This window comes from Schistocerca americana, chromosome 2, assembly GCF_021461395.2.
Source record: "Schistocerca americana isolate TAMUIC-IGC-003095 chromosome 2, iqSchAmer2.1, whole genome shotgun sequence".
Classification (NCBI taxonomy): domain Eukaryota; kingdom Metazoa; phylum Arthropoda; class Insecta; order Orthoptera; family Acrididae; genus Schistocerca; species Schistocerca americana.
In genome coordinates, this window is record NC_060120.1 from 329,119,491 (window position 1) to 329,146,643 (window position 27,153).

Consider the following 27,153-nt stretch of genomic DNA (forward strand, 5'->3'; position numbering starts at 1 on the left):
TCATCATAGCAGTGTAATCCTTTATACTCACTCATCCCACAGTACTCCATGTGGGTAGGACTGAATTTAATTTCACATGTAAAGCACACTGAAGAGTGAAAAAGAAGCCTTTCCTGTACTGTATTATATAGTTTCTAAGGGGAACTGCAATTTTAATCATGAAACTGACAAAGAATAATGTAGTATCACTGAATCAAAGTATGAATTATAGTATTTAACAAAGAGGACAGTTGTTTTCTTTTTATACACATATTTGACAAACAATAGAATTATCATACCACAATTCATAGAGTACAGTTAGGAATGCAGAACAGCACCATGAGAAATACTGACGAAAGGTTGTAACAAAATAGTTCATGGGTGAACAACTGCAGATCCCTATTTCAACAATTAACCACATTGGCATCATCAGGTGTGGAGATGAACCAACTGTTTGGCACGGCACTTATATCCTTATCCTTTCCTTCTGACCTGCTGCCATCTCTTTAGTTTGCCCTTAGCATCCCCCCCCCCCTCCTCCCCATCCCTGACCTCTCCTTCCCACTCCCATCAACACATTGCTCTGTCCTCTGTACCCACGGATATGAGCCAGTGGCATCTCTGATGTTGCTCCATCTTCCCACCACATCAGCTCATTGTTGGTATCTCACTCCTCCTTTTAATCAGACTACTTGTGGGTCCCCAGGCCTAACTAACAATGTAACCACTATCATGATTGATCAGCTGTTCTCTTACTCTAATCTCTGTAGACTGTTTAATGACACAGTCCCAGAACTGAAACTTCTGTCTCAGAACCGTATTACGGTCCAAACAATTAGACGAGGAGGCATTTCAGTTCTTTAGAAAGAACTCAATTTTGCACCCACCCCTTACACTACACATACCAGAAACCGCTCAGGTGTCAGAAGTGTGATCCCTGTGCTGTCACAGGGCTCAGCCAGATGGATATATAACAGCCCCACTACTTGACTGGCTACACAGGCTGGTGACCTAGGGGGTGGGAAGGAATGGGGGGTTGGAGGTAGGTAGGAATGGGGAGTTGGAGGAGGGTAGAAATGAGAAATGGGGAGTAGAAGATAGGACAGGGGGGGGGGGGGGGGGAAGGAATAAGGAATCCACACCAGAGATGCTAGGGAGCGAGTTCTTTCCCAACTGGTTCAATCTACAGGCAGAAAAATTTAGTAGTGGAGGTCAGTCCTCATAGGGGGACCAGAAACACCAAAAAGGAAGGATGAAATAGAAAAGGTAAAGGCAACAAAACGGAGGAATACAAGAAACCGGGTAGATATCCAGGTCAGCATAAGAACACCGAGAGGAAGGAGGAGGCAGTGGGGAAGGAGTCATGATGGGGAGGCAGGGGTAGGGGGAAGGAAATGCAGCCCCAGAAGGAAGAATGGGCTACAATAGCTTGGGGCCCCATGTTCGCCAAGCACAAACAAAAGAGCCATGAGCCCTGGGAGGGGGGGGAGGGGGGGGGGGGCTCCAAAACTGTTTCAATTAGCAAAATCACATTGCAGTTCCTCATTTATTTATTGCATGAGCATCAAAATAACAGACATCAAAGTAAGTTATCATGGGATAGAAAAACAACAGCAATCTCTCAACAGAGGAAAGCCCACTGGACCTGATGGGATACCAACATGACTTTAAAGAAAGTTATTAAAGAACACTCTGCTTTTCTAGCAGCTGTACACCGTAGGTCCCTGGAGGAGTAAAGCATTCCTAGTAATTAGAGAGGTGTACATTTTTTGAGAGAGGTCATCAAATGTATGTACAAAACTAGAGGCCAGTATCTCTGATGTCCACCACTTGTAAAACATTGGAATGTAATATTACGCACATGTATTACGATATTTCTGGAAATAGTAAAACTCCTCTTTAGGAAATAACATAGGTTTCCAAGACTATAATCACACCAAACTCAGCTCACTCTGTTTGTCCACAAGACTCAGTAAGGAGTAGCTATTGGAGCCTAGGTTGATGCTGTGTTGCTTAGCTACTGGAAGGCATTTGAAACTCTTCCACACTGCTGTCTACTAAACAAGATCTGAGCATATAGAATATTACACCAACTCTATGACTGGACTGAAGTGTTTCAAGCAAACAGAACACAGCATGTCATTTTCAATACAGAGAGATTTTCAGATGTGAAAGAAACTTTGTTGCATCCCAATGGAATGTTACAGGACTATCAATTTTCATTATTTATATAAATGATCTAGCAGATAACAGCAGAAGTTCCATGCAATCTTTTGTGATTGATACTGTTGTATGGAGGGTTTTAAAGTGGGATGATTACATAAAACTGGTTACAGGTAAGACAGATGCTCAACAAATTCATTGGAAGATTCATAAAGTGTAATCCACCAAAGAAGGAAGGAGGTAGCTTTCAAAGCCCTCATTTGACCAATATTTTAACATTGCACATCAGTCTGGAATCTGCACCAGATAGGATTTATAGAAGAACTAAAGAAGATCCAAGAAACAGCAGTGAGTTTCATTACAGGTTCATTTATTTAGTGGAAAATGGAGGTGTATAACAGTGTGGTTTACTGTTACAGTTCTGAGAGTGTACATTCCTAGAAGAGTCAACCAATATATTGCTTCCCCCTATGGCTACCTCATTCAAAGACCATGGAGATAAAATTAAAATTAGTGTGTTAAACTCACTCTGAGGCTCACCAACATTCATTTTTCCCCTCTAAGCATTCATAACTGGAAGAGGAAATGGAGGAAGTAACAATGGTACACAAAGGATATACCCTCTGTCAAATGACACAAGGTGGCTTGCATAAAATACACAAAGATGTAGATGTACAGACAACTACAAAATAAATGGATAAATCTGCAAACAGGACCTTAAAAATCAACTCATTTCCTCCTGCTGTCACAAAAAAGAACTTGATACAGCATAGAAAATGCAAGAAAGTATATTAGAATGAAGTGTCATCTGTCATCTAAAAAGCTGAGATAGCCAGGTACCAGAATTTTTCCCTTCACTGGAAGTTAAGATGTGTCTTATTGCAAGATATTCATCATCCAATGGCAGAAGACGTACTGAGCACAACATGCTTGGTTTCACTGGCTGCTTCACGGCCCATGCCATCTGTATCCAACCCCCCCCCCCCCCTTTTTCAATCCTGTAATTCTCCTGGAGTTCATATCTGCTAGCTCCTACACTGCACACCATCCATCCCTGCCCCATGACCCTGAATTAACTCATCCTGCACTCGCATGCTCTTCTTTTCAGTCTTCCTCTGTCAGTCAGTCCCCCCCCCCCTCTCCCACCCCCCAATTTATTCCTCCATGTCATTACGCACTGTGCACCCCCCCCCCCCCCCCCTTTTCCCAACCCAGGCCATATCATATTCACTTCATGTGTTCCTGCTGCCTCTCCCTGCCAGCTGTAAGCCACCTTTTTCAACCCTCCTTCCTGTTCTTCACCTCCATGCTCCCCTCACCACTCTATATGAAACAATTTCTCACCCTACACAAGCTGCAGTGCCAGTGCACTGCAAATATACTGGTGTCTAACTATATGTGTAAAGCTAACTACATTCTCAATTTTGTTTCTGTGCTTCTGTGCTTATAGACAACTAAGAGTCAACTACATAGCAAGTTATTACCTTTGCTTCTTCAATTATTTATATCCCATCAAGGGCTTTCCATTACATCATTTATATGTACTCATCTAGCTTTAAAAATTGAGAAACTGTTTGACTGTTACCATTTTGCCAATTTCATCTGAAACGTGGAAGGTCTCCATCATTTTAACCATAATCGCCGGTGTTGTCAAGAAAAACAGTGAAAAGAAAAGGAAGAAATTTACTAGTGTGGCCTTGATGTACCAATAGTTTGATTGCACTGACAAATTTTCCCTGAAAATGAGAAAGAATAAGAAATAATTAGTTACCAATTTCCAATCTTTACTACGCACAACATTTTTACACAGGCATTAAATTTGATTAGCTTTAGCTATTTCATACAAAATTGTGTTTATCATTAGCCATAATCTGAGGACTATACTCTTGCTATAAAGGACGAGTCTAATAAATATCAGGACCTATTATCTGGGCAATGAGAAAGATTGAGGGGCAGTCTAAGTGCAACAAAAAAAATGAGGAATCCCACATAATTTAGGAGATTCTACTCAGTTGCCGCCATCTGCTCGAAGTGCACTGATAGTGCCTGAAGAGAAATTGTGATAGTACTGTCATTGAAAGTCAAAATTCATCAAACTGTCAAGCAGTATAGTATCACTGAACAGTCTGTTAGAGTTTTACTATTTTTTTTTTTTTTTTGGTTGCTTACAAGAAACACACACAAAACTGACACTGATACAGGACAAACGAGACAAGAAAAGCATGTTGACAGGATGCCTCGCCAGCCCCACTTCAGGGAAAAGTACTGGCAGAAGTGCATGAATACAGCAGGATCCTATTTTGAAGAATATTAACTCACCATACAGACATCTCCAATACCTTTCTTTGAAAATTTCTGTCAGGACACTTGATGAACTTCACATTATGATTACATTTACATACTGAGGCTGCAAGTTCCATTAATTATAGTATGATACTTTAAGAAATAAAGTATTATGGATTATTTATCATTTGACAGTTAATTTGTTCCTTAGATTCGACGAGTCTAGTTTCTTACTATATATGTAGGGAGATTGAGGGAAAACTAATTTTATTTTGTGACCAGTTTCCGTTTTGTTTCTTGTTATGTCACACTATCGATGTGAATGCCAACCAGTCCAAGCTAGCACCATCATGGACATGAATTAAGAAGATGCTGCACTGATGCCAGGCTCAATCCGTTCATTGCATTTTATTGGTGTATTCAAAGCCTTACTAGTTAGCCTTTCTTGTTATTACATGCGACAAATATGCTTGCGTCATGGAATTGTTTAGTCTATTTTTGGACTTGCTGATATCAAGTTATGCACATAATACACATGCTCCTTGGTACCTTTGCTCTCTGTCTCAGCACGCACCTATTTCTTGGCATCCATCCCGTGGACAACCCTACATTTCTATTTCTTTCCTTTTAGTGGTTTATGGTGTCATGTTGAACATAATATACGTATAATTTATTATGTTGAAGATGAAGATACACCAATCATTTAAATTACATTTACTGGACAATGAATCACATTAATCTACATTACATATCTATGTTCTAATTTCAGCATTTAATAACAGTTACTTAGAACAGCTTGGCTTGTAAAGAACAAAAGTAAGGCTAATACAAAATATTCATCAGAAACATTATTATAAAAGTGGAAACTGAGTACAGGGAGAATGTGATTGCAAATGGACCACTATCCGACTGTTATCATTGTCAAAACATACTTGTCATTGAACTCTGTTCTATTAATGTTTGTATGAAGTCTTAACCTTGACATTTCCCTGTAGAAAATGACGAATAATCAAAACTACATTGCAGATGACTTCCACAGTTTGTTGACTGGTTTTGTTCTCCAAATGGTATCTTTGGCCTGGAACTACTGGCACTGACAACTCATGTTCCAACAATCTCACATACATTGTGGCTAGAGCCAACGTTTCCTATCAAGTTCAGTTTTTTTTGCTATCCTGACAAAATATTTCAATCAAATTCAAAACATTTGGTAACAAATTGTGAGAAGTAATTACTATTATCTAGAACAAGTCATAAAACCAATGCAAGTTAACTGTCGCCTACAGATTAACAATATTTTTGATTAAGTACTGGGGGAAAAAATCAAATACCGTTATGTTTCATTACAGTCATTTTTATGTTTTCTTTGAAAACTGCCTATTTGCACAACTCCTCATGTTATCATTTAAACAAAATTTTATGCCTTCACATATACACAATTCTACAAAAAACTGAAAAACTTCTTGCAATCATTCATGTGCACTTGGTTCCAACTTGGGGGTTTTCAGACGAAGGGACACATCAATAAGAGATCTGCAAAGACATGCATGAATACTCAAGCTGACAGTGGACTGAACCACAGGAAGGAAAAAATGGCAATATAAGACAAATATTAAGATTTGTGACACAGATACAAATGATTTTGGATTTAATAGATATGTAGAAACAAAAGTTGTTACAAATAAGAAGACACATCAAGTTGCAGAAAGGCACAATTAAAAGGACGCACACATATAGCTTTTAGCTACACCCTTCATCAGTAAAACAAGCATGCACGCACGCACACACATGAACGTATGGTGCATGTGTGAGACTTTTACTGATGAAGGCTGAGGCTGAAAGCTATATGCGAGTGTCTTAATTGTGCCTGTCTGCAACCTGACATGTCTTTTCTTACACTGTTGATATTGTGCTACCTGCAGTTATTATTTGGTACAAATAAGAAGAGGTGGCTAAAAGCATTATACGAGTACAAACAATGATAACCAATAACAAGGTACAATTAGAAATCAAACTGCTATAATGCATTTATTGACAACTTTAGCTTCTTAATTACTGTGAAACCTTGCATGGAGACTGCAGTTAATAAGAGTAAGGCCTGGACCTGTATACTGTCTTCACCACAGTGCATAAGAGAACAACTCTGCAATGTCTTTTTGGCATTTAAGATATAATGGTCTGGAACTGTGGGCTCCAGAGCTATCTCAAAATTTTAAAATGTAAATTATTGACTTTAAATAAGTCAATAATTTATATTGTCTCATTCTGAGTTTGGTATCAAACATACAGAAGAAACCATTTAGGCAGCCATCTATCTTTAACATCCTAACAGATTTTAGCTCATTAATCTGCCTGTAAGACCTTCTTTTCCACACATTCAGCATGAGTATTGTACCAGCAGAGTCATGTGGAATCGACGGTAGCATCCGCACGTTGGGTAAAGTTTAGAAGAAACTTTACTGCTAAACTGTTTCATTTATATTTAAGAATCTGAAGTATTGCTCTTGTAGCATGAATATTAATTAATTCCTGTGGCACAATGTGGCCTGTATTTGTGTTCTTGTATTCAATATCATGCACCAGGTGAATATTTAGAAAATTAAAGTGTCTTGGTAATGCAAAAAATACATGTTTATTAACCCAAGTGCAAGAAATTTAATTTAGGCAGGAAACATTTCAAAAAACACTGACAGTGACAAACAGAAACATAATTAATTTACAATGTTTAATAAAATACACGTACACTACTGGCCATTAAAATTGCTACACCACGAAGATGACTTGCTAGAGACACGAAATTTAACCGACAGGAAGAAGATGCTGTGATATGCAAATGATTAGCTTTTCAGAGCGTTCACACAAGGTTCGCGCCGGTGGTGACACCTACAACGTGCTGACATGAGGAAAGTTTCCAACCGATTTCTCATACACAAACAGCAGTTGACCGGCGTTGCCTGGTGAAACATTGTGATGCCTCATGTAAGGAGGAGGAATGCGAACCATCACGTTGCTGACTTTGATAAAGGTCCGATTGTAGCCTATCGTGATTGCGGTTTATCGTATCGCGACATTGTTGCTCGCATTGGTCGAGATCCAATGACTGTTAGCAGAATTTGGAATTGGTGGGTTTAGGAGGGTAATACAGAACACTGTGCTGGAGCCCAGTGGCCTCGTATCACTAGCAGTCGAGATGACAGGCATCTCATTCGCACGGCTGTAACGGATCGTGCAGCCACGTCTCGATCCCTGAGTAAACAGATGGGGACATTTGCAAGACAACAACCATCTGCACGAACAGTTCGATGACGTATGCAGCAGCATGGACTATCAGCTCAGAGACCATGGCTGCGGTTATCCTTGACGCTGCATCACAGACAGGAGTGCCTGCGATGGTGAACTCAATGACGAACCCGGGTGCACGAACAGCAAAACATTTTTTTCGGATGAATCCAGGTTCTGTTTACAGCATCATGATGGTCGCATCCATGTTTGGCGACATCGCAGTGAACATACATTGGAAGCGTGTATTCGTCATCGCCATACTGGCGTATCACCCGGCGTGATGGTATGGGGTGCCATTGGTTACACGTCTCTGCCACCTCTTGTTCACATTGACAGCACTCTGAACAGTGGAAGTTACATTTCAGATGTGTTACGACCCGTGGCTCTACCCTTCATTCGATCCCTGCAAAACCCTACACTTCAGCAGGATAATGCACGACCGCATGTTGCAGGTCCTGTACGGGCCTTTCTGTATACAGAAAGTGTTCGACTGCTGCCCTGGCCAACACATTCTCCAGATGTCTCACCAATTGAAAATGTCTGGTCAATGGTGGCCGAGCAACTGGCTCGTCACAATACGCCAGCCACTACTCTTGATGAACTGTGGTATCGTGTTGAAGCTGCATGGGCAGCTGTACCTGTACACGCCGTCCAAGCTCTGTTTGACTCAATGCCCAGGCGTATCAATGCCGTTATTATGGCCAGAGGTGTTTGTTCTGGGTACTGATTTCTCAGGATCTATGCACCAAAATTGCTTGAAAATGTAATCACATGTCAGTTCCAGTAAAATATATTTGTCCAATGAATACCCACCCACCCACACACCCACCCACACACACACACACACACACACACACACACACACACACACACACACACACTTACTTCTAAAATTAATTTCAACAAATAAATGAAACTGTCAAAAGTATCGCTAATTTGTCATGATAGCAATGACAACTCCAGCACAAATAAACATAATTTGGAATCACCCATTGACAATTTGGGAAGATGACACTTCCAAAATAAGCAACAAGTTTTGAATGCCACGACTATAACAAACACAAAATATGACTGATGTTCTGGCATAGAGAAAGAGGGAGATTTCAGGATTACCAGAAAATATCTTTTGGTGATGGCGTGAACTGAACTCTCCACTCGCTGATTCTCAGTTGCTTGCTTAGAGTTGAATGAGGAGGATTGCTAGCACACTGTAATGTAGCTTTGTGTTCTTCAAAGACCTTCTGAGCAGCATCTGTGGATGCCAGTGTGACAAATGCTACACCGACAGGTCTTCTCAGTGCTGCATTGCGTTCTGTATCTACTTTTTCCCTTAAATTCGCCTCTTCTTCAGTGTAGTACTCCAGTGCGTCAACCTGCAGACAGTTACACATGCGAATACAAAAATGTTTCCATAACCTGTTAGGTTACAACAAAATAAATCAACTTAAAATAGTGGAACCGTGAAGAGAGAACTGTTACAAATGACACAAAAGGCTGGATATGTAAACATATGTTACTACAAAATTTAGCCCTAAACAGATAATTTGAGACACGAAACAACAATTAATGACATAAATATATATGGGGTCTTTCAGAGTGAAAGCTAACAGGAAGATGTTTCACAAAAAGTATCTAGTACGGCAAGGGTATTTTGTGCATTTAATTTGGTATATATTAAGACGATATGGTAATCTTAGTATCTAATTATATATAATATATAAGTACAGCACATGACATCAGAAAGTTCGGGAAACGTTTACAGGATTTAAATTCCTTCTTCCATGAGTAAGAAGAGGCAAAATGAAAGGGAATGGCTTGGAAGCCATACAAAAACTGAACAAATATAGAAACTAAGATTTTGCTGCTACAAGACATGTTCTGAAGCAGAAATAATAACAAATCAATGATGTAGTTGTACAAGATTCACTTATTGAGCTGCCTATGCAAGCCCATTGGAATGAGGAATGATATTGACAAAGTGTTTAAACACAGTTGCTCAGGAACATTATTATTATTATTATTATTATTATTATTATTATTAAACTCTTACAAACACCGTTAAATGCTACACTTGTAAATTTCTGCTTTCATTACCGTCTGACTCTCCAAGTTATTCACATTTTCATTCCCTCTAACATTCATAGGAAGTAAAACTGTCATCAAACTTAAGGTTGGTTTGAATGCCACAGCGCTTTACTAGCCACGGTCATATATGGAGTGGCATGCTGTTGCATTCCTCCAACCTTCGAGCTGACTGACACTGCCAGTTATAGAGGGACCAACAGTTTAATATGGGCTACAAGGCACAATGCACCATTTTTCACATTAACAAAGGAAGTGAAACATGACAGAAAATCCTAGGACTGGCTGGGATCAAACCTGAGACATTGGATCTGTAATCTGGTACTTTTACTACTAAGCCAAGCCATACAACCTAGCCTCCACATCCAACTGCAAAAAATTGAATTGCTGGCCTGTGCATTTATCCATATCGAACTAAAAAATAACTAACTCCTAGTCTGTGCATTTAATTTCTGTTTGAAAATCAAGAAAAATAAATGTATGAGGATTAAAATAGTTGCTCAGAAAAATGTAACTGCCTGATCACATCTAAAAAGTTGCAGTCATTGAGTATACATAATATTGTATCCCTGATAATTTGCAGAGGAAATATAACTATAACTCCATAATTGAAAACTTATCACTTTGTAGTAAAAAGGACACACCACATACCACATGCCCGCCCCCCCCCCCCCCCCCCCCACACACACACACACAGAATACAGAATTTAAATATGTCACCCTCCCAAACATTGCCTTGACTGTGAGACCAATGAAAGTAGAAGGACTGTTTCATCTTGACACAGACTTCATTAGTGACCAAATCTTCATTTTCATTTACTCTTAGACACTCCAGTAACAAGTAGACTGACACCACTTTCCCCTACTCTTGCAGAGAAATGATGTTGCATACATTTTTTTTAGTAATAATTACATGGTATATACAGTTTGGAGAGCACTCAAATCAGCTCTCATTGTGTAGTATTTTTTGGTGTTTAAGTGTTCTGGAGTCATCAGGTGTTGTGAAGGAGTGTTCTGTGTTGGCACTGCATTAATAACAATAGTGCAGCATGTCTGAACAGAATATCTGCAATAAAAGATTACCCAAGAACACATTCACCAACTGTGAATATATTGAGTGCTGGTAGGCAAATTTGGATCTGAGGATAAGACCACAAATGTGTGCACTCCGAGTGCAGTTACTTTGAACTCCAGCGCACTAGTGGAAGTCTGATTTTAGATATTCCAAGAGTAGTGGAGAAAGAGCTGCTGCACTTAACATTCACCAATCTACAGTGCTGAAAATTAGGAAAGAGAAAGAAAGGAAGAAAGAAAGAAAGAAAGGAAGGAAAAGGCAAATGATGCAGCAACACCAGCTTGTTCTTTACTAGAAGCTCTGAGTAAGAAAAGAAGTTATGACAGATGGTAACCAAGATAGCCACATTCCAGCAGGATGTAATGCACAGAGATATGTTTGCTCATTATCAATGCAAGGAATACCCTTTGTTAAAGAAACATTTTCAGGCTCAAAGAAGCAGAACTGTTCACTGGGAGTAGGTCGTCAGTTCAAAATTGTCCTCGTGAGCTTGGTTTCCAACACAAAAAGTTTTTGTCTCCAACATTTATCATCAAGAGAAGTGACACAGTGGCCTGGCAATACTGGCATCTGCGTTGTGTGAGGAGTACTTCGTTCAAAGACATTGTGTGGCTGGATGAAACATGGGTTTAATATGTGTTGCACACTGACAAAGGAGTGGATGGACTGCATAACATGAGGAATGATGGAAGCACTGTTAGGCTAGGGCAGAATGATAACTGTCCTTCACACTGGTTCTGTCCACAGCTTCATTTGACTTTTTTACTGCTGTTCTGTTCCAGGAAGCATGACGAGAAAATGAACACCACCGTTCTCATGGAGTGTCTTTCTAATGCTCTGCTCCAAAATATTCCGCCAAACTCTACAGGTGTAATGGACAATGTGTCGTACCACTCCTCTGTGATGGATTGAGCTCCAACAATGGAGGAAAGAGGATATTTTGCTCTGCGTACAAAGAAAATAAAGTTGAACTTAGCATAAATAAGGTGGAATTAATAGAACTTTTAATGCTGTACAAACCAAAGTCCCCACGCTACCAGGTCGATGATCTGGTCAACACTAAAGAGCATAGTATGATCAGGTTTCCTCATTTGAATGTGACAGAGAGTGTGTGTGTGGGGGGGGGGGGGGGGGGTTGCAGTTCGAAGGTGAAGTGGCAAGAAGCAGCAAGAAGTTTAAGCTCAGTGAGACTCAAATGCTGACAAAAGAAGCCATTGCAAATATTACCCCACAGTACTGGTCTCTATTAGTCAACCATACCAAGAAGGTAGTTGAGAAGACATGGATTCAGGCAGGATTGCTACAAGAACTGATTGAAGGGATGGCTATTTTGGTCAGCTCCAATATCAGATCCAGGTCTGAGGAAGAGGACAGCAAGGTTGCTCCACTTATTGAATATGTATGAAAGTTTGAAACAATGGAAAATCCAGGATGGAATGTAACATCGTTATAGAAGGAAAGTTGCTACTCACCATATAGCAAAGACGCTGAGTCGCAGATAGGCGCAACAAAAACAGTGTCATTGTCACAAATAAGAGTGTGGCTTCAGCTGCCAGAGAGAGAGAGAGAGAGAGAGAGAGAGAGAGAGAGAGTAATAATAAATGAAAAGCACCAGTTTGCACCAGTTGTAGAACAAAAGCAAACTGGTGCTTTTCATTTATTATTATAATGTTGTTCTACCAAGAACCGACGGAAGATTCTGTTAATAAGAACGAGAGTAGTTGTGTGGGAGAGTAGTGTTTATTTGTCTGCATGAGAGCGTGCACGCATACGTGTCTGTGTTTTTGAAGAAGGTCTTGCTGACTGAAAGCTTATTTGTGACAATCTTTTTATTGTGCCTATCTACAACTCAACATTTCTGCTATATGGTGTGTAGCAACTTTCCTTCCATAATATTGTTATGTATGAAAGTTTCAGGGATTTAACTGCACTGTTCAGTACTGTCATTTCTTTGCCACCAAAGTACGTTTGCCAGGTAGCCAGCTAACAACTGCTGCTTAAGATAGGCATAGCATTATCGCCACCAGCAGCACGCTCAACACATACTTGCAATCATGCTTCCCTGCACTTGCCCCACACTGAACTGTTGAAAATCTCAACTTACTCTAAATGCACTATAAGTAAGCGTTGGTTGGTTGGATTAAAAGAGGGGGAAAGGGACCAAACTACAAGGTCATCAGTCCCTTGTTCCAAATAAAAAAATGCCACAAGTGTGAGAATAAAACAAACGAGACTGACAACTCAAAGCGGAATGGAAGGGAAACTCACAAGAACAATGAAGGGCAACACCACATGTAAATGGACAAAAGGGGACAAGAAAATCACAGAAATGCAAGAAACAGGATGAAGAGATTAAAACAACAAAGCAGATTACCATGGCTGGCAGACCACAAGAATAAAAAAGGAGAAGCCAGCCACTCTGCAACACATTAATACAGAGGGACAAAGGACATGTGCTAAAACTTAGATCCAATGATAAAACCCACCCTCAAGAATAAAACATAAAACTACATCAGCCGACGAGGCGTCATCAGATAAAATTAGCGGCACCAAGTCCCGTAACTCGCTGGGCAGTCAAAGTGGGACAGTGCACCAACTGGGTGCCGCACCGACACTCAGGCAGGTCTTCACGGCGCAGGAGGTAACCGTGGGTCGCCCAAGCGTGGCCAATGCAGAGCCGGCTCAGGACATTCGTAGTCTCCTTAATGACACAAAGTTTGTTGTGTGTACTGTTATGCCATTCAGTCTCCCAAAGCTGAAAAACCCTATGGCGTAAGACAGAACGCAGGTCAGGTTCAGAGATGCCCATCTCCAGAAGCAGTTTCCGCATAGCCTGTTTGGCCAGCCTGTCGGCAAGTTTGTTGCCTGGGATCCACACAAATACCACTGAATGATGGGGCCGGTCCAGGGCATAAATTGACTCTTGGATGGACGTCACCGAAGGATGGCGAGGGTAGCACTGGTCGACAGCTTGTAGGCTGCTCAAGGAGTCAGTACACAAAAGAAACGATTCCTCAGGGCATGAACGGGTATACTGAAGTGCACAAAATATGGTCACCAGCTCTGCAGTGAATACACTGCAGCCATTGGGCAAGGAATGCTGTTCAAAATGGTATCTGTGGATGTAGGTGAAGACAACATGACCATCAGCCATCAAGACGTCAGTGTAAACCACTTCAGAGCCCTGGAACATGTCAAGAATCGAGAGGAAATGACAGCGGAGAGGGGCAGGAGTAACTGAGTTCTTAGGGTCATGCAAAAGGTTCAGATGAATCTGCAGCCTAAGTGTACACCATGGAGGTGTACGAGGATGGACCTGGATGGGATGTGGTAAAGGGAAGGACTCCAGTTCAGACAGAAGGGATTGCACATGAACCGCAATCGTTAGCCCTGACATGGGCAGCCGATGCGGGAGATTAACTGCCACAAGTGGAAAAAGGAGACGGTAATTCGGTTGCACAGGAGAACTATGAATGTGTGCAACGTAACTGGCAAACAGTTGTGCACATCGGAAATGCAATGGAGGGACTCTGATCAACAGACTCATTCTATAAGCTCTCGTCGCTAGACAATTGCCACAGTGGTGCACTGAGTCGAGTACACACAACGATGAGGGTGCCGCTGAACCATAAACCAGACTCCCATAGTCAAGGCAGGATTGAACAAGGGCTTTGTAGAGCTGCAGCAGAGTAGAGCGATCTGCACCCCACTCTGTGTTGTTCAGACAGCGGAGGTCATTGAGGTGCTGCCACCAGCACTTCCGCTTAAGCTGACAAAGGTGAGGTAGCCAAGTCAATTGGGCATCGAAAACCAATCCTAAGAATCAATATGTCTCCGTTACAGTGAGTGGATCGTCATGATGGCCGAAAACGGGAAGCCATAGGCGAGAGCCCAAGATTGCATCTTGTGGATGGCTCCCTGTAGGCGCCGTTCAGCAACATCAGTACTGGTGGAGCAGTACAAAATGCAGAAGTAATCTGCATACAAAGAGGGTGAGACGGATGGCTCTACAGCTGCAGCTAGACCATTAATGGCCACTAAAAATAGTGATACACTCAATACAAAGCTCTGCAGGACCTCATTCTCCTGGATACGGGGGGAACTATGGGAGGCACCAACTTGTATATGGAAAGTACGGAGCGACAGGAAATTCTGGATAAAAATCTGGAGGGGCCTCGGATCCCCCACCGATACAATGTTGCAAGGATATGATGTTGCCAGGTGGTGTCATACGCTTTGCGTATGATCAAAAAAGATGGCAACAAACGTGTTGGCGTCTGGAAAAGGCTGTTCGGATGGCAGACTTGAAGGACACAAGATTATCAGTGGTAGAGCGCCCCTGGCGGAAACCGCCATGACATGGAGCCAGTAGGCCACATGACTTCAGGACCCAACCCAACCGCCAACACACCATACATTTCACCAGCTTACAAACAACGTTGGTGAGGTTGATGGGCCAATAGCTATCCACATCAAGCAGGTTTTTACCGGGTTTGAGCACCAGAACGATGGTTCTCTCCCACCATTGTGATGGAAAACTACCATCTCACCGGATCCGGTTGAACAAGATGAGGAGATGGCGCTTTTAGTCAGATGAGAGATGTTTAATCATCTGACTGTGGATCTGATCCAGCCCAGGAGCCATGTCGGGGCAATGTGAAAGTGCACTGAGGAGCTCCCACTCTGCAAATGTGGTGTTATACGGTCACTGTGGCGTGTAGTGAACGAGAGGACTTTCCTTTCCATCCGCTGTTTGAGGGTGCAAAAGGCTGGAGGGTAGTTCTCCGATGCAGCGGCTCAGGCCTAGTGCTCAGGAAAGAGCTCGGCAATTGCATTTGCATCGGTACATAGCATGCCATTGATGGTAACTTCAGGGACACCTACATCTACATCTACATTTATACTCCGCAAGCCACCCAACGGTGTGTGGCGGAGGGCACTTTACGTGCCACTGTCATTACCTCCCTTTTCTGTTCCAGTCGCGTATGGTTCGCGGGAAGAACGACTGTCTGAAAGCCTCCATGCGCACTCTAATCTCTCTAATTTTACATTCGTGATCTCCTCGGGAGGTATAAGTAGGGGGTCCTCGGGAGGTATAAGTAGGGGGACACCTGTTGGTCTGGTACCCAAAAAGATGTCTGATCTGTGTCCAAACTTGGGAAGGTGACAAATGGTGCTCAATGGTCGAGACGTACCTCTCCCAACTCTGTTTCCGCCGTTTTATAAGCTGGTGTACACAGGCACAAAGCTGCTTAAAGGCTACCAGATGCTCTAGGGAAGGGTGTCGCTTATGTTGCTGTAGAGCTCCCCGACACTCTGTAATTGCCTCAGTGACTTCTGGCGACCAGCAAGGGACTGTCTTTCACCAAGGCACCCTAAAGAGTGAGGGATCGCATTTTCTGCCACAGAAATGATTGTGGTAGTCACCTGCTCAACCATCACATCGATGTTACCATGTGGGGGAGAGTCAATGGTGAAATCAGAGGTGAAAGTTTCCCAGTCCGCCTTGTTTAAAGCCCATCTGGGCAGGTGTCTGTGGGCCTGATGCCACAGCAGTGACAGGAAGATGGGGAAGAGGTTACTACCACACAGGTCGTCATGTGCTCTCCAGTGGATAGATGGGGTAAGTTCTGAGCTGCAAATTGATAAATCAATGGCTGAGTAGCTACCTTGAGCCACACTGAAATATGTGGCGGCCCCAGTATTTAAGAGGTAGCAGTCGAACAGAGAGTAAAGTTTCGACATTTCTGCCTCGGCCAGTAAGAACTGTGCAACTGTGCCACCCCAGAAGGGGTTATTGGCATTAAAATCTCCCAACAGTAGGAAAGATTTAAGATGTTGATCAATCACTGCAGTTAATACATTCAGGGATACTGCACCATGTGGAGGAATATATACACTGCAGACTTATTTCCTGCACCATCCTTATTCTGACAGCCACAGCTTCAAGATGGGTTTGAAAGGGCACAATTTCACTACATACCGAGCTTAGGACATAAACGCGAACACCACCTGACACTAGATTATAGTCGCTATGGTTCCTGTAATACCCCATAAAGCTGCGGAGGGCAGGGGTCCACACTGATGGGAACCAGGTTTCGTGGAGGGTAATGCAGAAAGCAGGTGTAAATCTTAACAGTTGCCGTAGCTCAGCCAGGCAGTGGAAAAAACCGCCACAATTCCACTGGAGGATGACGTCGTCATGAGACTGGGAAGGCATGGAACATTCAATGAAGCAGTCTACACCTCAGGGTCATCTGCTGCCACTGACTTTTTGCCTGAGCAGTCTATACCCACTGTGTCTGAGGGTGCGGCGAGATCCAAGTCCTCAGTGGCTGCCAGAATCTCCACCCCATCCTCAGATGCAGAGCTTGTAGGTAGCAGTGGTGTGGGTGCCACCACATGTTCCTAGTTCTTAGGGGTCTTCTTTTTCGATTTCTGGCACTGTTCCTTGGGTTTCCCTGGCTGGAAGGACTTCACTGAATCAGTCTGTGGGACTGAGGATGAGCGTGAAGCCTTACGACCAGCTGCTTTTGGGCTCTTCAGCCACTGGCGGGTGCGATCTTTCCCACTAGCAGAAACCAGGGAAGGGAGCGACCCCAAGGGAGCCCTTCTTAGCGAGAAGGGCCGAAGAAGCCTTACCCTTCTCCAGCTCAGAAGTGGGGACAGAAATCCTTGATGGTTCGGGGGGTGTTGTTCCCGAAGTACGTGGTGCGAGGGCAACAGGGACCGAAGTGCCCCCCACCATCAATGGGGCAGGTGTAGTATACCAGTTCTGAGAGGCGATAGGAATTCGAGGAACTGATGGGGCGGAGGTGGAGGGCTTGTCCAAAACACGCTCTCGGTCAGTTGTGATAAAAAACAGCATCCTGTACCCAATCATGGGCATTACTTGCTTGTAGCAAGTTGGGGGATGTTTCTGTTACTATCACGCCTCATAAGAGCCTAAATATGGTCCAGGGTATTGTATTCCACAAGAACCTTCTTTTGCAGTCTCGAGATGAGCTGTGCAAATTTCCTGTTAGCCTCAGTGTAGGGCAGTCTGTCCAGGGTCTTATATCCATGCTTCTCCTCTCTTTCTGTAAAAATCATGCAGTCTGGTGAGCAAGGGATGTGCTGGATGTCCACAATATCGACAGTTGGGGCTGGAAGTACAGTGGCGGAAGACATATTGTTGAACTTCCAGCACTTAAAGCACCATATCGGGGAGGGATATATGGCTTGACGTCAGGGCGGTATATCATCATCTTGACCCTCTCAGGCAATGTGTCACCTTTGAAGGCCATGGTGAAGGCACCAGTGGCAACCTGGTTATCCCTCGGACCCTGATGGACATGCCGGATGAAATGAACACCTGACCACTTTAAATTGGTGCACAGCTCATCTTGAGACTGCAAAAGAAGATTCTTGTGGAATACAATACCCTGGACCATATTTAGGCTCTTATGAGGCGTGATAGTAACAGAAACATCCCCCAACTTGCCACAAGCAAGTAATGCACATGATTGGGTACAGGATGCTGTTTTTTTTATCACAACAGACCGAGAGCGTGTTTTGAACAAGCCCTTCACCTCCCCAAACTTGTCCTCTAAATGCTCCAGAAAAAACGGAGGCTTCATGGACATGAAAGATTCCCCATCAACTCTCGTACATACGAGGTACTGGGGCGAATAAGCTTCACTGTCATCCTTAGCCTGGCATTCCTCCCATGGTGTGGTCAGGGAGGGGAATGACTTGGGGGTCCTATTTCTTAACATTAAAGTTAGACTTTGCTACTTATAGACTGCTGGCGGCGACCACCAGCAACAGATGACATACTACGCTTCATGGCATGTCATCGCCCTGATGCCACCCAATCCGAGCATGGGCCCTCCCCATGGGCGCCACCCAGCCACAGCAAAGGCCACCTGGCAGGATCGCCATTGCCTGGATTCCCGATTCCCCATGGTGACAGGCATCAGCAGAGTGATCCCTGTGTTCAGCAGAAAGATCTCTGTGTTGTCAGGGGGCTACAACCAACAGGGTACATGGCGGCTCCACCACAATGGACTGCCTACTGCGCTGGATATGAGGTGCAAAGAAGTCCATGGTCATTGTTGGCACAGAAAGCGACACTGTGTAGTGCATGGTGGAAAATGCACCCAGGAAAGTGTCCTCTTCCAAGAGATGGAGGATGGACGGGACTGCAATGTGACAATGAGAAAGTGGGGTAAAGATCTCAATGCACCATGGAAATGATTACCATGTAAGGTGCCCTTCCTCCAATTGGCTTGTTCTTCAGGAAAATTTTGAAAAATGGAGGTCAAACCCTACAGTGGACCACCACATAAAGGCCGAAACATGCGAGACTCCTTTTAGTCACCTCTTATGACAGGCAAGAGTACGTCTGGCCTATTCTAACCCCTCGACCCTCAGTGGGGCGTACATAGGTGTACTCACTGAAGCTGCATGAAGTGCTTCATCATCATACCTTGCATGTATCCCCTGAATGGCCTCACTGCTTGTGAACAGAAGTAATTATGGGAGAGACAAGCTATTGTATATGCAACATCATCAGAAATCTCCAAAGCATGCCAAATGATGGTTCATCCACCTCATGCTAAACAGAGGTGATCTTATTAAGTAACTGTTTTAAATCTAAACCTTGGATCGAAAAGTATACATCAATTGTTAAGCTGGGGATGCTTAAAGAATTCAGAATTGGAATATATTTGATCTGTATTATCTCCACGAACACCCGAAGAGTTTACAGCTATGACTGACTTTAGCTTCAGATTTGTAAGCTCAATTTGTCACTGAACAGAAGCCCAAGAGAGCTCAATTCCTTTTTCATTTTATTATTGATATTCTTCACCTACAGTTCTGGAAGATAGATTATGGGCGAGGGGGCAGGAAGGGGGAGCGAAGGAGGTCAGACTGAATAAAATCCATAGCCTTCTTTACAGAGAATCTACATTTAGTGGTTTCTGTGCACTTATCCAGTTTCTGAACTGTTTATTGTGCCTGTTGAACCACACACCAGCCTATCTTAAGCCTGAAAATGAAGAAACTGATTACAATATTGTCCACAAACATGGACATGGTTCATCATCATCATCATCATCATAGTTTGTGCACTACTGATACTGAGAGCATAAACAGTCAAAAACAGAAGCCTGTAAGACACCACTCACAAAGCTATCTGACAAAATATTACTGATACAATATCTATACAGTATACTGGAAATAAATGTCCCTATTCATTCTGTTTGAATGGACTACTTTGCCTCCAGGTGGCGGTGCAGACACTTTCACACACTTCTGGTAATGTGTGGTTAACAAGAATGGAATGAAATTTCGAAAATTCAGACAGAGCAGCTGGTGATCTATCAAGATAGAGAAGGCACTTTATTACACATTCCAGGGTTTTCTCCAGACAGGAGTTAATGTGACACTGCAATAGCCTCAAACTTTTGTCAATCCTTGGTTTTAAAAAGTGAAATCAAAGCAATTCATTCTTCTGTGCTTTAAAAATAGTACTGATGAGTAAGACTCCAGTTTTAGGAGGACCCTTTTTATATGGTTAAGATACTGCAAACACTAAGTTGCAAGTGCAGGCTTTCTTGGCAAACTACACTGATGAATTCATTTCCACAAATCAGGCAAGTAACATCAATCTGGAGTGATGTCTTGAGTCAGTTTCCTAATTATCATTTTATGGCAAAGTGTATGTGTTGCAGCAGCTGCTGCTGTTTATCCGTTTCATGTTACATCTCTCAGAATCACACCAGATAGGCTAATGAAGAGAGCTCAGAAGTGAGAATCCCAAGCGGTGGGGATAGAGCTGGTGTAGAAGTAACTATGCATAGAGTCCCAGTTTCGTTAGTTAATCCTGGCCATTGGCGGTGCTCCACTCCTCACAAATGTTTGATAATATGACGTCCCATGTGGACCTGTCTCCGTTCAGAGTTTCATGCACTCTTATTTCCACCACTTCCTTGATAACAGAAACCCAAACACTCAGAGTAACAGCACATTTCTTTCTCTTAAGTCATACAAGTGTTCTTCAAATGTGCTATGTTACACTACTGTCATCATGTCTGTGCACCTGAGGTGGCTCTCTCACATGTCTATCTACATCTACATGATTACTCTGCAATTCACATTTAACTGCTTGGCAGAGGGTTCATCGAACCACTATCGTACTATCTCTTTACCATTTCACTCCCGAACAGCGCGCGGGAAAAACGAACACCTAAACCTTTCTGTTCGAGCTCTGATTTGTCTGATTTTATTTTGATGATCATTCCTACCTATGTAGGTTGGGCTCAACAAAATATTTTCGCATTTGGAAGAGAAAGTTGGTGACTGAAATTTCGTAAATAGATCTCGCCGTGACAAAAAATGTCTTTGCTTTAATGACTTCCATCCCAACTCGCGTATCATATCTGCCACGCTCTCTCCCCTATTACGTGATAATACAAAACAAGCTGCCCTTTTTTGCACCCTTTCGATGTCCTCCGTCAATCCCACCTGGTAAGAATCCCACACCACGCAGCAATATTCTAACAGAGGATGAACGAGTGTAGTGTGAGCTGTGTCTCTAGTGGACTTGTTGCATCTTCTAAGAGTCCTGCCAATGAAACACAACCTTTGGCTTGCCTTCCCCACAATATTATCTATGTGGTCTTTCCAACTGAAGTTGTTCGTAATTTTAACACCCAGGTACTTAGTTGAATTGACAGCCTTGAGAATTGTACTATTTATCGAGTAATCGAATTCCTATGTATTTCTTTTGGAACTCATGTGGATCACCTCATACTTTTCGTTATTTAGCGTCAACTGCCACCTGCCACACCATCCAGCAATCTTTTCTAAATCACTTTGCAACTGATACTGGTCTTCGGATGACCTTACTAGACGGTAAATTACAGCATCATCTGCGAACAACCTAAGAGAATTGCTCAGATTGTCACCCAGGTCATTTATATAGATCAGGAACAGCAGAGGTCCCAGGGCGTTTCCCTGGGGAACACCTGATATCACTTCAGTTTTACTCGATGATTTGCCGTCTATTACTACGAACTGCAACCTTCCTGACAGGAAATCACGAATCCAGTCGCACAACTGAGACGATACCCCATTGGCCCGCAGCTTGATTAGAAGTCGCTTGTGAGGAACAGTGTCAAAAGCTTTCCGGAACTCTAGAAATACGGAATCAACTTGAGATCCCCTGTCGATAGCGGCCATTACTTTGTGCGAATAAAGATCAAGCTGCGTTGCACAAGAACAATGTTTTCTGAAGCCATGCTGATTATGTATCAATAGATCATTCCCTTCGAGGTAATTCATAATGTTTGGATGCAGTATATGCTCCAAAACCCTACTGCAAACCGACGTCAATGATATAGGTCTGTAGTTCGATGGATTACTCCTACTACCCTTCTTAAACACTGATGTGACCTGCACAATTTTCCAATCTGTAGGTACAGATCTATCGGTGAGCGAGCGGTTGTATAGGATTGCTAAGTAGGGAGCTATTGTATCAGCGTAATCTGAAAGGAACATAATCGGTATACAATCTGGACCTGAAGACTTGCCCGTATCAAGCGATTTGAGTTGCTTCGCAACCCGTAAGGTATCTACTTCTAAGAAACTCATGCTAGCAGCTGTTCGTGTTTCAAATTCTGGAATATTCCATTCGTCTTCCCTGGTGAAGGGATTTCGGAAAACTGCGTTCAATAACTCCGCTTTAGCAGCACAGTCGTCAGTAACAGTGCCATCGGCACTGCGCAGCGAAGGTATTGACTGCGTCTTGCCGCTTGTGTACTTTACATACGACCAGAATTTCTTCGGATTTTCTACCAAATTTCGAGACAATGTTTCGTTGTGGAACCTATTAAAGGCCTCTCGCATTCAAGTCTGTGCCAAATTTCGTGCGTCTAAATTTTAGCCAATCTTCGGGATTTCGCATTCTTCTGAACTTAAACAATCCATTCAAAATGTAGGGCTGCATTTGGCTGATGTTTTGGTGGCCACATTACACGTAATGCCGCATACACCAGGTGTTCTTAGTCCTAAGGAATCTTTTGTGTAGCCAAGCCTCTCCCCAGTTTTGCATGCAAGGTAGAAAACCATCTTCACATTATGTTATGAAGACAATATTATGAAAAGGATAGATTGATACTCACCATGCAGAGGAGAGGAGTAGCAGACAGGCACGACAAAAACACTGCTAAACAAGTGAGCTTTTGAGAAGGACAGGGTGTAACGAAGATTGAAGCCATGTGGGGGTTATGGGAAATTAGGATATATTGCATGGAGAGTTCTCATCGGTGCAATTCAGAAAGATGGTGTTGGTAGGAAGGTTCCAGATAACACAGACTGTGAAGCAGTCATGACGTGAAGAACCATGTGTTGGGTAGCATACTCAGCAACTATGTGAGCCAGATGTCTATTGGCCAGTTTTTGTGTGGCTATTCATTCATGTAGACAGCCAGCTTGTTGGTCGTCATGCCCATGCAGAATGCAGCACAGTGGTTATAGCTTAGCATGTAGATCATATGACTACTGTAAGAGGTAACCCTATCTTTGATGAGACAGGTGATGTTTGTGACAAGACTGTAGTAGATGGTCATGGGAGGGCGTATTAGACGGGGCTTGCATCTAGGTCTATTACAAGGTGGTGTAAGGACTGATGAGGATATTGTGAAGGTTCAGTGGATGGCAAAATACCACTGTGGGAGGGGTGGGAAGGATAATGGGTAGGATATTCCTCATTTCAGGCCATGACAAGGGGTAATCCAAACCCTGGTGATTCAGTTGGGTCCAGTCCTGGGTGGTACTGAGTCATAAGGGGAATACTCCTTTGTGGTCAGATGGTGGGACTGGAGAGAGAAAGCATGGGAGGTTGGTCTGTGTACGTGGTTGGGAGGGTAATTTCGGTCCGTGAAAGCTTCAGTGTGACCTTTTGTATATTTGGACAAGGACTGATCATCACTACAGATGCAACAGCCATTTGTGGCTAGACTGTATGGAGGGGACTTCTTGATATCGAATGTGTAGCAGCTGTTGAAGTGGAGGCACTGCTGGTGTTTGGTAGGTTTGATATAGACAGAGGTAATGACATAGCAATCTTTGAGATGGGGCCAACATTGAGGAAGGTGGTTTGTTGAGCTGAGGAGGATCAGATGAAGTGAATGAGGGAGAAGGTGTCCTCACCTGCAATCCAGAGCATGAAGATGTGATCCGTGGATCTGAAGGGGGGTTAGTGAGGATTCCTCTAGATGATCCATAGACAGATTGGCATGGGATGGTGCCATGCAGGTGCAATTGTGATTTTGTTTGTACTGATGCCTCCCAAGACAAAATTCATGGTGACCAGGAAGGAGATTGAAGGATTGGAATCAACTAGGTGTTGGGAAAGATAGTGTTCAATAGCGGCTTGGCCATGGGCATTAGGGATGTTAGTATAAAGCTAGGTGGCATCAATAGCGATGAGCAGGCCACTATGTAGTAAAGGAACAGGATTTGTGTATAGTCCGTGGAGGAAATGGCTTGTGTCTTAAGTAGGAGAGTAGGTTGACATCATCATGATCTGAATCAAGCGTAATGACACCCTATCTAAATTTCTCCACAGCCTCAATACTTTCTCCACAATTGCTTCACATGGTCCTTCGCAACCCAACAACTCAGCTTCCTTGATTTACCTCCACTTCAAAAGTGGCTAAATCAGCACCCCCGTCCATATCAACACTACCAAACATCTTCAGAAATACTGCCAATTTGACAGCTACCACACATTCCATACCAAGCAGCCTCTTCCACACGGCCTAGCCACCCGTGACCATTGCATTTATATCGACAAGCAGTGTATCTCCAAAAATACCAAGAGTCTCACTGAGGACTTCACAGACCATAATAACCCTCACAACCTCTTACAGAATCAAATCTCCCATGCCTTATCTCTTGACTCACCCACCACCTTCCAGAGCCTCATCATATGGCCACAAAGGAGCTTTCCCCTGAGATTCAGTGCCACCAAGGACTGGAGCAACTGAATCATATTCTCCACATGGGCATCACCTACATCTCTTGCCCTGAAATGAGGAATATCTTACCCACTGCCCTTCCCACTCCTCCCGGTGTGGTATTCAACAGCCCACCAAACCTATGCAATATCCTCTTTCATCCCTACTCCAACCCTGCTCCCAACCCCTTGCTCATAGCTCATATTCCTATAACAGACCTATATGCAAGACTTGTTCAATATATATGTGCATAGGGTGTCCTCCACGTCAAAGAATTCTCCAACCTGTTCACCAGCCACTCCTGCCTTGGACTACCACAACCTCTACAACAGCCTCCAAACATCCACCACATCCCCTCATAGCTGAAAAATCCTGCTAGATGCAAATTCTGTCCCATACAGCCTCCTCCCACCACCACCACCACCACCACCACCACCACCTACTACTCCAGTCTAGTCACATGTGTCACCTATCCCATAAAGATCAGGGCTGCCTATGGAAGCAGTAATGTGATCTAAAAATGAAGCTGCAACCACTGTGCTCCTTTCTATGTGGCACAATAACCATCAAGCTTTCTGTCAGCATGAATGGCCACCGACACACTGTGGCCAATGGACAGCTAGACCATCCAGTTGCTGAGCATACAACCCAACATGACATTCTGCTCTTCAATTACTGCTTCACAGCTTGCGTTATCTGGATCCTTCCTACAAATACCAGCTCTTCAGAACTGCACAGATGGGAACTCTCCTTGCAATACGTCCAATGTTCCTGTAACCCCTCTGGCCTCATACTTTGTTAGCCACTGTGCTTCACCCAAATACCTTCTTCCCTGCTCCCACTCCAGCACTACACAGTCTTCTGTTTCACCAACACACCCACATTCCCTCCCTCCCCCCATCTACTTCTTTCCTTTTCCAGCCCCCCCCCTCCCCTCTGTCTGACCTCCCAACTGAACCTACCCTGCCCCACCATGTCCTTGCACACTCCCACAAACCACTCCCTACCCTGCTGTACCTCCCCCTCCCTGCCTGAGCCACCTCCTTACCCCTACCACCAAAATTGCTTCTCTCATCATGCACAGTTGCTCGCAGTACAACCTTAGTCACCAGAGCCGGTGGTCATGTTTGTGAGCTGTGCTTGTGTGGTGTCTACTATAGAAGGCCTTTTTGGACAAAAGCTCACTTGTTTAGCAGTCTTTGTTGTGCTCGTCTGTGACTCAATATCTCTATATGGTGAGTAGCAATCTATCCTTTTCATAATATAAACAATAGAAACTACAGGTAGGAATATTCATAATGTAGAAAAAGACATATTAATACTTACTGTAAAGAAAACACATTAAGTTGCCGACAGGCACAATTAAAAGACACTTAAATAAAGCTTTTGGCCACAGCTTTCATCAGCAAAAGAGAAAAAACGCACCATTCATACATACAAGCAAGCATACCTACACCCCCCTCTGCCTGCCCCCCCCCCCTCTCTCTCTCTCTCTCTCACTCACACACACACACACACACACACACACACACACACACACACACACACACACACACACACAAATGGCCAACCACAGCATTTCGGCTGCAATAATTTCTTTCATTTTTCTTGTCCTACCATTCTGCTTCATCTCCCCTCCCTCCCCCCCCCCCCCCCAAATAAGAAAGTACACCATTATTTAGAAGCAGCTTCAAAACTACAATAAACAACTGCAACTGAGACAGCAAAGAGGCGTTCTGGCCTGAGGTTCTGGAGTTGGCAGTCATACGTGCACGAGGTGTGCTTGCTTGTGTGTATGACTGGCATGCTTCTCTTTTGCCGACAACGGCTGTGGCCGGAAGCTTTAGGTAAATGTCTTAATTCTGCCTGTCTGCAACTTAACCTGTCTTCTTTGCTGTAAGCAGAAATCTATCTTTTGATAATAATGTCATTATTCCATCCTGTATTTTTCATTAGGCTACAAAGTTTTGTAGCACATGGCCACTAGCAGCATGCGGTTGCAGTCTCTATAAACCAGAAGAACAGTTTTGAGAATGAAGACTACTATGTCAGTATAACAGTTTTCTTAAATGAGTACTGCAAATCTCCCTCCACTTTCCATGTAATTTTAACCCTCCTTTGACTGCTCTTATTACAAATTTCTATGTTGGACTAAACGTAATTTCCATGTATGGTTGGCAATGTATGAGTGGTATGAAAGCTGGTGAACTAGTAATATAGCTGTAATAATAAAACAAAACTTTATAAACAGGAAACACTTCCTCATGTTTGGCAAAATTT

General features: G+C 43.3%; 1 protein-coding gene across 1 annotated transcript in view; it reads right to left on the reverse strand.

The window, feature by feature from the left end:
* Positions 1 to 27,153, reverse strand: part of LOC124593684 (calcium permeable stress-gated cation channel 1-like) — a 181,139-nt gene that overhangs the window by 34,591 nt on the left and 119,395 nt on the right. Inside the window, exons 10-11 of the mRNA XM_047131985.1 lie at positions 8,821 to 9,080; positions 3,728 to 3,878 (exon numbers count right to left, since the gene is read on the reverse strand). Of these exons, the coding sequence (XP_046987941.1) occupies positions 3,728 to 3,878; positions 8,821 to 9,080 (411 nt within the window). The remainder of the gene's footprint in view (positions 1 to 3,727; positions 3,879 to 8,820; positions 9,081 to 27,153) is intronic.